The sequence below is a fragment of the Apium graveolens genome, chromosome 6 (assembly GCF_009905375.1).
Source record: "Apium graveolens cultivar Ventura chromosome 6, ASM990537v1, whole genome shotgun sequence".
Taxonomy (NCBI): domain Eukaryota; kingdom Viridiplantae; phylum Streptophyta; class Magnoliopsida; order Apiales; family Apiaceae; genus Apium; species Apium graveolens.
Window position 1 is genome coordinate 36,737,001 of NC_133652.1, and position 11,422 is coordinate 36,748,422.

The following is an 11,422-nucleotide window of genomic DNA, read 5'->3' on the forward strand; positions in this document are numbered from 1 at the left end:
AATTTTGGGAGCATTACATGTTATTACACTACATGCACATCCACTTGATTCCATTTGTTCTAGAAGGCTCTGAGCTTCATTTTATTGCCCTCTAGAACAAAGACAATCAATAAGCATATTGTAGGTAAATTCATCACGTCTTGGTTATGCATATCTCTAAACAAATTCATGGCAATTTCATAGTTGTATACACAAATCATATACAATTAGGCGTTATAAATTTCATCTGCCGAAAATACCCTTGCAGTCGTTACAATCTAACTGTGAAATTAACGGAAGGGACATGGAGCAACCAAAATGCTACGTAATTTTGCATTTAGCCATCACAATGGCACAATTATTGATTTAACCATCTCCGTGTGATTTAATTATAGTACAGGCCAACAAAGTGCAAAAAAGTCTTAAATTAAAATAGTAGATAGTTAAAACACCCATCAAATTCTTTTCCACACTTCTGAACTGTCAGGGATAAAAGACTTGAAATTGGTATTGAGGTCAGTTCTTCCCCGAGAACGAACTTCTAAAATACACTTCAACAATTTTAGCATTCTTTAAATAAAAAAGGAAAGTCATATTTAATTATTTAAAAAAGGAAATTCTATTTCTTCCCGGGTCTTCTCCTCTCTCACGTAAGCCAGAGCCCGGTCCACGTGGCAGACGGTGTGAGGTTAACCTGCTTGGTAGAGGACCCTGCAAAATAGAACCGGGGGGCGTCCCTGCGGCAACTCCGGTGTGAGAATAAGAATGAGGTTTCTTGAAGAAGAAGAAGAAGAGGGAAGAAGGAGCTATTCAAAATATGTAATGTGGTGTGTGTATAGGTGTGTAGCAGCCAAATATTTTTCAACCCCTAAAACCCTCTTTTTGGGGCCTTTTATAGGCCCCAAGATTTAGGGTTTTGGGGGTTTGTACCTCTTCATCCTAGCCCTTGATCATTCTTGGTTGGTGAGTGATTGGACGGTTTGGATCGACTGTGGGGTCGGGTGTCCTTCTTCCACCAGTTTTGTCTTGGGATCCTTACATGTGGATGGCTGGAATGCAATTGTTCCATTTTGGGTAACATGAGACAATTGATATTTTTGTCCTGTGCCACGTGGCTCCGGGGACCACCCCAGTTTGGGCCTGGGGTGTTCTCTATCTGGGCTTTTGCTTCTTTATTTGGGCTTGATTGTTTATGGCCTATCATTTGCCTCCCACTCCCTTATGCGGGTTTTCCCGGATGGGGGATTAGTCTTCTTTCTCGGAGCGTGTGTTATGAGCTGCGTGATTCAGAATATTTTTTTGTATTTTTTCTTTGATTTGTGGCCCTTAACCCCGAAGTGTTGTTGGATACAAGTCCCCGGGGTTGTGTTTGGGTAGGCCTTTTGGGTTTTGTCACTTGGAAAATTTTTACATTTTTCCTTTGATTTGTGGACCCTAACCCCGGGGTGTTGTTGGATACAAGTCCCCGGGGTTGTGTTTGGGTAGGCCTTTTGGTTTTTGTCACTTGGAATTTTTTTTGCATTTTTCCTTTGATTTGTGGCCCCTAACCCCGGGGTGTTGTTGGACACAAGTCCCTGGGATTGTGTTTGGGTAGGCCTTATGGTTTTTGTCACTTGCAAAATTTTGCATTTTTCCTTTGATTTGTGGCCCCTAACCTTGGGGTGTTGTTGGATACAAGTCCCCGGGGTTGTGTTTGGGGAGGCCTTTTGGTTTTTATCACTTGGAATTTTTTTTGCATTTTTCCTTTGATTTGTGGCCCCTAACCCCGGGCTGTTGTTGGACACAAGCCCCCGGGGTTGTGTTTGGGTAGGCTTTATGATTTTTGTCACTTGGAAAATTTTTACATTTTTCCTTTGATTTGTGGCCCCTAACCCCGGGGTGTTGTTGGATACAAGTCCCCAAGGTTGTTTTGGGTAGGCCTTTTGGTTTTTGTCACCTGGATTTTTTTTTGCATTTTTCCTTTGATTTGTTGCCCCTAACCCCGGGGTGTTGTTGGACACAAATCCCCGGGGTTGTGTTTGGGTAGACCTTATGATTTTTGTCACTTGGAAAATATTTGCATTTTTCCTTTGATTTGTGGCCCCTAACCCCGGAGTGTTGTTGGATACAAGTCCCCGGGGTTGTGTTTGGCTAGGCCTTTTGATTGGGCTGCTGGGTGCAGATGCGACAGGTGTACAGTATTTTGACGTTTCCGCCAGTGTGTCAGGCGGCGGTTGAGTTTCCTATAGGAATATATGTATACGTATGTGTATATATACGAAACGTTTCAGTTCCCCCCCCCCTTTTCTCCTCAAAAGCCGCGCCTGTTAAATAATTACATCGATGTAATCATTAACTGCAGTGGTTATTTTCTGGACGCTCAGGATTGTGCCACGTGTCTACATCCGACGAGCACGATCGTGTGGCAGTTGAGTGGGTTATTACCTCATTTGTGCCTATAAATACCCCTCCTTCGCCATTTCTTTTTTCTTTACGTAATTACAAACATCAAACACTCTCAACAACTTTTCTTCAAGGCAAATGTGGGAGCTTTCCTCATGCCTTCTTGTAAGCTTTCAAACTTTTCTTTGTATTTTTGCTTTCTCGTGATTGTTAATGAATATTCGTAGTCTGAGTTTTTCGAATGCATGCATATCCAACATCCGAATTAGTTTACTTTTGTTGTGTCGAGTCTTGGTGAATTGAATGTGGATTTGATGTTGTTCGTCGTTGAGAGTTCTAGGCTTTGTTTTCATAAAAAATTATCAATATTTATAGAGAACTGGGTTTGTTTTGGTTTATGCATATGTACGAATAAAGGGTTTGATCTATGCAAGAAACTGGGTTTGTTTTTGTTGTTCGTGAATGTTCATAGTTTTTACTTGTAAGCATATACATGTATGTATAGACTGTAGGATATATCTTGGTGTTTCGATTTTAAGGTTAACTGTTTCTGAGTAAGCTTTCTGTTTTTCTTTTTCTCCTTTTTCTTTCCTTTTCAAAATAGCATAGACTCTGGGGTTATATGGTTAGGAGAGGAAGAGTGAAACAACTAGCTAACCTTAAGCGTAGGCCTGACCGTCCTCACTTCAGACTTCCTGACCATTCCTCTAATGATTCTTCTCCGGAACCCGATAGTATGCCTCTCCGTCGCCAACCCGTAGTTGAGGAGTTACCTACTTTCCTTCTGAATCTGGGGCAGACTTTGGGTAGAAGAGATGGATCTTGGGTAGACATAGACCACTACTTTGTTCAGACCCGAGAGAACAGTCCCCCGCATGATTACTATTTTAGGGACCTTTCTAATGCTTATAGGCCCGGGGGGAAGGAACCTTACGATGAGGCACGTATGGATGAGCTTTTCTATAACGCTCCCGGGACTGGTTATGTTCCAGCTCCCCATCACCCCGACCTTTCCGAATATACCTTCGAACAAATAGATGACCTGGTGAAAGCCATATTTTACTTCGGGGATGGTATGGAGTGGAGGTGGCCCGAGCCTCACGAGAGGGTTTACCACCGTCCAGTGGGTGTTTGGGTAGCTATTCCTTTAGAGCATTTCCGTAGCATTAGGCCAAACCTTCACCAGTTCACCAAGTTTTTGTGCTGTGATGTCTACGGAATACCCTTTACTCAGTTGGCCCCGAACTCCATTAAGTGGGTTTCCTGGTTTCTTGCTTGTTGTCATGTGAAGAAGTACCTGCCTACCTTCAAGATTTTCCACTACCTCTTTAAGATTAATAAATCCACCCTACCTCCCCTGTTTGAGTTCACATTCAACATAGATTGCTGCGGGTTTCCTGTTGATGCCAAGAGTGCACCTGTCTTTATGTTAAATTCGCTCCGGGGTTGGTACCAGGAGTTCATCTTCGTCCAGGGTGGGGACCTAGAGTTTATGCATGTGTATAAAACTGCTTTAAAAAATAACAGGTTCCCAGCCGAGCGGCTCGGTGGAGCTGCCCTGGCGAAGATGTACGACTTTGTGGTGGCTCTGGGTGCCCAGTGGACATGGGATACTTTTTTAGATAACCAAACATTGTATAATGTTGGCTGTAAGTGTTATATTCTGTAGTGTTTTCCTTGTATTTTTTCTTGACATATATCTGTGTTCCAATCTCTTCTTCCTGAACTGTTGTTTCCTTGTGCAGGTCTCCCGTTGCTCGACCCTTTCCATCACGCCATGTCACATCAATTCAAGGATTTGGCTGGTAGGTTCAAGAAGATCGGTTGTGTTGTTCAGCTGGACTCGGGGAAGAAGAAGGTTGGTGTTGGTAGTGGTTCGCAGGCCCGGGATGCTGGTTCTTCGGGGAACATCGTAAGGTAGAGTGTTTCGGTGGTTACTACGCCTATAATTCCGGAGCTCGGGGAGGTGGAGGTGTTGGAGTTGGAGGAAGAGGAGGTTGGCGCGTTAAACCCTCGCAAGAGGAAGGCCACGGAAGATGCCGCTGGTGGCTCCGGAACTCCCCGGCGTAGGAGGGTAGCTACTTCAGGCCCTTCTGAGGAGGAGAGCCAAAAACTGGTGGAGGAGGATGCTCTGAAGAACCTCTTGGCCTGGATGACTCTTGACGATCGCCGGAATGAGATGTTTGACAACTATGCCTCCTTTGCTGATTTCGAGTGTTATGCCAAGGAGGATCTGGATACTTTCCTTGATCACCTTGTTCGGCATGTTTCGGAGGTAAGAGTGTTCCCTTATCGTCTTTTCTCTTTTTCCCTTTGTACCAGTACTAGGGCTTTTTTTATTTCTTTTCAGGTTAACGCTCGGATCAGAGGCTGCTCTACCATCCTTCATAATTACCGCATAAGGGAGGCTAAGAATAAGGCTGCGGTGAAGGAGTTGACTGGTGAGAAGGAAAGATTCACCAAGTACCGGGAGGTGAAAGAGAGAGAATCCCGGGAGCATAAGCAAGCTGCTGCTGAAGCGGTGAAAGCCTAGGAGGCTGCTGAGCAGGTGGTTGGATCCCTCCGGACGGAGGTGAAGAACTTGAAGAAAGAGCTTGCTTCCAGACCCCAGGCAGAGGAGGTCCTTGAATCCTTCCGAGGTACTCCAGCCTACTACGAGGTGCTCAACAACAAGATTTTTGAGAAGATCAACATCTGCTGGGACATTGCTTCTTCTTACCTGGATGAGAATCTGGGCGGTGATATAGACGGGTTCATAGAGATGTACCTCACAGAAGAGCTCCATCGTGAAGAAGCCAAAACTGCTGGAGAGGGCACCTCTGGGGCGCATCCACCTCCTCTTCCCGAAGATGTCCGCGAGAAGACTCATCCCCCTCCCGAGAACTGAAGAATGAAGATCCAGGCTTCGTGCCATGTAAATTATTTTCTTTAGCCCTTGTGGCTTTTAAACTTGTTATATAAATTTTGTATGACTCTGGTTTGGATTTGTTCCGGGGCTTGTTTTGCCCTGGGTAAGCATGTAAATATATTTCCCTTTCTGTATTTGGTTTTTGCTATTCTTCATTAAAATTTTCTAAGTACACTTGGTTGTGTGTCGTCCCCGGGACGGGCTTAGAACTTTTAACAATATAAAGAATTTTATGTACATATGGTTTGTGTATTGGTCCCCGGGATGGGGCTTAAAATTTTAACTGAGTAAAATTTTTCTAAGTACACATGGTTTGTGTATTGGTCCCCGGGATGGGGTTTTAAATTTTTAACTGAGTAAAATTTTTCTAAGTACACATGGTTTGTGTATTGGTCCCCGGGATGGGGCTTAAAATTTTTACCGAGTAATTTTTTTCCAAGTACACATGGTTTGTGTATTGGTCCCCGGGATGGGGCTTAAAATTTTAACTGAGTAAATTTTTTTTTAAGTACACATGGTTTGTGTATTGGTCCCCGGGATGGGGCTTAAAATTTAAACTGAGTAAAATTTTTCTAAGTACACATGGTTTATGTATTGGCCCCAGGGTGGGGCTTAAAATTTTAACTAAGTAAAAATTTTCTAAGTACACATGGTTTGTGTATTGGTCCCCGGGATGGGGCTTAAAATTTTAACTGAGTAAAATTTTTCTAAGTTTATGGAAATAGTAATCAAACGACATCATAAAATTACCTTGAGCAAGCGAAGTTTTTCATTTAAATCAAAATAAAGCAAAAATTACTATATGGGGTGTACGAGGAGAGTGTTTACATCAAGTTGTCATAGCATAAAAGTAGAGGTGACCCCAGAATTTGCACCTTGCCCTTACTGGTAGAACTTCCTTAGGCGGGTTCCGTGCCAAGTATTTGGGACTTCGGACCCGCTAAGATAGCTTAGCTTGTAGGTCCCTAGGCGGAGCACTTCCTTAACCATATAGGGCCCTTCCCAGTTGGGTTGTAGCTTCCCTTGGTTGGTCGGGTCCGAAGCCTCGGTGTGCCGAAGTACCAAATCTCCCATTTCATACTCTCTGATTTTTGCTTTCTTTGCGAAGTAGAGTTTTGTCTTTTCTTTATAGCTTTCCATCTTTTTTATAGCCCGATCTCTTACTTCATACAGGAACTCTAGGTTGGTCTTGAGGCCTTCGATGTTTAAGATTTTGTCAAAGTTGGTGACCCTGTGGGAGGGGGACCTGGTTACGATTGGTATGCGAGCTTCAGTGCCATAGGCAAGCTTGAAGGGGGTCTCACCAGTTCCCATCCTGGTTACAATTGTCGAAGGGATGGCCCGGAGCTTGGTAATGGTGGGTCACCCCAAGATCATGCTATTGGAAGATGTAGCACTTATCACGTAGAACTTCATGACATGAGAGACTTGCTGGGGTGCGGTGCCGAAGATCATGGGGAGATATATTACCCCGCAGATCGGGATCATATTATTTCCAAATGCGTAGAGGGGGTCTTCGAGGCATGGGTCCATATGAAGGTATCCCAACTTCATTTTGTTAAGTATGTGCTCAAAAACAATGTTAGTTGAGGAACCATTATCAACCAAGATTCTTTGTACTTCATTGTCGGCGATATCAAGAGTCACGGCCAGGGCTTGGTTGTGTTTGGGATCTAGGCCCTCATAATCCAAGTTAGAGAAGTATATGGGTTCATCTTCAACAGGCCGGATCATCATTACGTCGTTGCCCACGTCTGGGCTCCAGTGCGGGGAGGAGGTTCCCCCAAAGATCACGTTGACCACGTGCTTTCTGCTACTGGAGGACTTGTCTTTGTCATTAAGCTTATTTTGAAAGTATTGGTTCATATTGCCCTTCTTGATCTGGTCTTCAATAAACATTTTGAAAGAAAAGCAGTTTTCCATGGTGTGGCCATGATCTTCGTGATATCCGCAATGTTTGTCTCGCGCCCTGTTCTCGGGAGGTGCTAGCAACGGCTTTGGAGGGTAATAGAAAGGCTTCCCTTTGACCTCTCTTAAGATGTCATCCCGAGGTCGGTTTAGGGGTGTCCATTCGGGTTCCGGCTTGGGCTCTCTCTTAGGCTTGGGCTTCCATTCAATCCTCTGAGGTCTGGAGTAGTTGTCCCGAGATGGGGTTCCCCGAGACTGATGTACATAATTGGTCTGCCTATCTTCCTTGTGTCTCTTTTCTTTTCTGTAGAAGGAGCGACGTTCCGGGGACTCCTCATCGTCCCGGGTTCGCCTGTTCATCTTCATGGAGGTGAGGAAGTCATTTTTCTTGATAAACTTTAAAGCCATCGCATAAGCAGAGGCAATGCTTTGGGGTTCTCTATGGATCAGATCTTTTACGTAGCCTTCGCATGAAACCGGATGAAGATTTCGCCGGAAAATATTCACGACTTCCTTCTCCTCAAGGTTGGAGAGCTGGTTGACCGCTTCTTGAAACCTTTTAATGAATTCGGGTAGAGTTTCTCTGCTTCTTTGTTGAATGGTCTCCAAGTGGCACATCTGGAGCTCGTTCATGCGGTTTGCCCGAAATCTCTTTAAAAATATTTCCCGGAAGTCTTTCCAGGAGTCGATGCTCCGGGAAGTGATTCTGATTAACCATTTATGCGCCCCTCCCTTTAATGTTGAAGCAAAGAAACGACACTTGGTGAGATCGTTGTAGCCGTATATATTCGAGATTTGTTCAAAGTAGTTTAGATGCTCTTCGGGATCAGCAAGCCCGTCGAAAGAATCAAAGTTGAAGTGTTTGAGGCTGGGTTCCTTGGGGGTGGACTAGAGATGCACAAAAGGCCCACCGGGTCGGGCTTTGACCGGGCCTTAAAAAGCCCGGGCTTTGACCAGGCCGGGCTTTTCGGGCTTTGACTTTGACCGGGCCGGGCTTTCCGAAAATATCAGAGCCCGTTTGGGCCCTCGAGGCGGCCCTAACCGGGCTTTTTTTGGACCGGATCAGATCGGGTCAGGATTTTTTCTAATTTAAATCGGATCAAGTATTATTAGATATTTCGAAGAGTACATATGTTAGCAACTAGATCATCATAAAAATGTATTAATTTACATGGAATATTTTATGAAAACATTACTTCGTTGAAAACATATAAGTTCAGCAAAAAATAAACATGTTTATAGAATAATATATTTTATCATTGTTATGATAACAATGATATCCAAATATATATAGTGTACTTATTATATCTTCTTTCATTATTTATGCAACGAAGTATATAAATAATATTATTAATCACGGATTATAACCGGGCTTTTTCGGGCTTTTAATCGGGTCGGGCCGGGCCGAAGACCGAGCTTTTAAGCGGGCTGGGCTTTGCCTAAAAATATAGGGCTCGGTCGGGCTTGACCGGGCCGGGCTTAACCGGGCTTTGACCGGATCGGGCCGGGCCAGATTTTCGGGCCCGGGCTTTTTGTGCATCTCTAGGGTGGACTCCAATTTCCTAGTAAAGGGTGTGGCCGCCGCTCCGACTTCCACGCCCCCTTCGACTTTTCTTTTGAGATCCCGGAGAGCTCGGGCCATCTGCTCATGTTTAGATTTGTTAGTCCCTTAACAATATAGCAAGAATTACAGAAGGGGGGTTGAATGAAATTCTTGAATCTTTTTCTTAAAATAAAAATGTTCAAACTCGAATACAAATATAAGTGTTTTGATTAGCACAATGCGGAATAAAAACTTACGTGAATCAAAACACAAGTATTTAAAAACAAGAGTTTTTAAAAATTTTCTGGTGGATTTAAATAATTCCACCAGAGATATATATTATATCGAGAGAACTCTGTGTGCAAGAATGCTCACAACTGCTTACAAATTTGAACTACTGAGAATACAGAGAAATGCTAATAATTCTGCTTACAAATGTTTCTCACTTTTTGTATCTCAGATCTTAGTTTCTATTTGCTACTTCTTGGTTTATATATATTACCAAGATTACAAAGTCAAAAGATAGAATCATTATAAAAACTATCAGTTCTAATGCTTTGTTACTTTGTTCTCTATTACCCAGTTAATAGGCTTCCTCATTCCATTTGCATACATCCCGACGCATGTGACCAGTTGTCACTGTCAACTGATGTTTGAATTCTTTATCCGTTGGGTACATGATCATCCGTCGACTTTATGATCATCCATTGATGGCTTCATTGATCATCTGTTGACTGCTATATTAAACATCCGTTGATAGCCATTTGATCATCTGTCGATGGCTTTGTTAATCATCCGTCGGTAGCTATTTTGGCACTTGACTTCATTTCACTTATGCAGAATTACAAGACATCATTTATGTACAATTTAATCAACCTATTCTTCATATCTAGTTAAAGTCAACATGACTTATATGCTACTACAGAATCTATACAAAGGTGTATGCAGAAATGTGCTACAGACTCATTATTACATAAGCTACTCACTCGATGGATAATAAGTCATCATCCGTCGGGACTATAATGAGTTATCCGTCGGGACTATAATTCTTATCCGTCGAGTGCTACATTATTTCACTAAGTAAAATCTACTTAGGTGTTTTGTTTATGAAATCATCAAGTACACAACATATGCACAACAATCTCCCCCGATTTATGTCTACTGGAATTGTAGCCATAAATTAAGAGATACTTGATGATAACAAAACATCCTAAACATACAGCTTTAAAGAAAAGTAGGTAATACTGAAAGTGCTTCAAATAATCAAAATGAACAAAGTTTAGCTCACAGTCATTTCAAGATGCTCCTCTAGCCTGAGCAGATTTTTCTAGTTTCTTGAAGGTCTGGATCTTCTTCCAAGCTTTCTGTTATTTTCATCAATCTGATTTTGGAGCTGCCTGTAGAATTCCAGTTCATCAGATTCTGAGAGATTTAGCTTTTCTTGCATTTCCAAGAGAGTCTCATTGCTAGAAATGCTCAATTGATCTTCTAATCTGAAGAATCTTCTCACCCCTTTGTCATCTATGAACTCCATCAGCCAGTAGGGCCTTAGATGCACTCTTCTCCCTGTGTATGTGATGATTAGAGTCTTTGGGAGTGCATCTTTAGCTCTAACACTCCTTAGTTCTTCAATCTTCTTCAATACTAGTCTTCTTGCAGTGACATTGAACCCAAAGTTCTTCTTGAAGGATGAAAAAACTTTAATCAGTACAGCTTGGCTCTCTTGAAGAATCCTGTGAAGTGGCCACACAATCTCCTTTCCTCCTTTGTACTTGAACACTAACCTTTCAGGTAGGTTTCTGTATACATCAATTCCCCTCACTTCATCTAGTTCATCCAGATAGAGGTTTAGATCAGAAAATTCTTTGATGTCACACAAGTACAAGTAGTCTCCCTTGTTGACTTTGGGTTGAGCTTTGACTAAAGATTTGGATTTGAGAGGAGACGGCTTCACTTTCTTGACTGCCCATGACTTTGTCCTTTTTGGCTTGCTAAGGATTGGTAGACTGAAGTCAGGAATTGGTATGTTATCCCATTCTATTGGCTCATCCTTGGGCACAATAGGTTCAACATGAATATTCCTGTAGGGATCCACCACCCTTATATCTTCAAATACCACAGAGGGCTTTGATGCTTGAGTTGTAGCTGGTGTGGGTTCCTTAGGAAATTGATCTCCCAATTCCTTGTCAATAATATCCAGTTTCCTTTTTGTTCTTTTAGCCAATTCTTTCTTCCTTGGAGATTTCTTCTGTTCTTCAACTTGCACCCTTGATTCAGTGGCTTCAGAAGGTTGAGAGGGAATTTGTTGAGATGAACTCACAGCATGTAGCTTGGCTAAGATAGAAATTTGCTCTTTCTTTTGTTTAGCCTTATTTGCATCTAGAGCAGCTTGCTTCTTTTCCTGCTTTAATCTGGCTTTTTCTTCTCTATTTGCTTGAGCAAATTGAGGGTGTCCAGCTATCACACAAATTTCCTTCCCATTTCTGAATATCTTAGCAATCCTCTTTTTAGAAGCTAAATCAGTTGGATCTTTGTAGAAGACAATTGATCTTGACAGAAGCTTCTTTTCATCAGGCTTGGGTGTCTCATACATAGTATCCAAGGGGTTCTTTAAGGATGATTTTGAATAGTTTACCCTTGGTTTAAGGATCATTTCAGCCTTTGGAGACTTGATGCAGGAAGATTGTCCTCTTTCCAGATAA

General features: G+C 42.6%; 2 protein-coding genes across 2 annotated transcripts; both read right to left on the reverse strand.

Moving 5' to 3' along the window:
- Positions 1 to 6,151: 6,151 nt before the first annotated feature.
- Positions 6,152 to 6,583, reverse strand: LOC141664904 (uncharacterized). Its single transcript, XM_074470864.1, has one exon. The coding sequence runs from the start codon at positions 6,581 to 6,583 to the stop codon at positions 6,152 to 6,154; it is 432 nt and encodes a 143-aa protein (XP_074326965.1).
- Positions 6,584 to 6,631: 48 nt separating this feature from the next.
- On the reverse strand, positions 6,632 to 7,810 carry LOC141664905 (uncharacterized). Its single transcript, XM_074470865.1, has one exon. It carries the CDS (start codon positions 7,808 to 7,810, stop codon positions 6,632 to 6,634), a length of 1,179 nt encoding a protein of 392 aa, XP_074326966.1.
- Positions 7,811 to 11,422: the final 3,612 nt, after the last annotated feature.

What these genes read in the sequence shown, in the direction of transcription:
- LOC141664904 (XM_074470864.1), bottom strand. Translation starts at nt 6,583, where the DNA reads ATGGGAACTGGTGAGACCCCCTTCAAGCTTGCCTATGGCACTGAAGCT.
- LOC141664905 (XM_074470865.1), bottom strand. Translation starts at nt 7,810, where the DNA reads ATGAACGAGCTCCAGATGTGCCACTTGGAGACCATTCAACAAAGAAGC.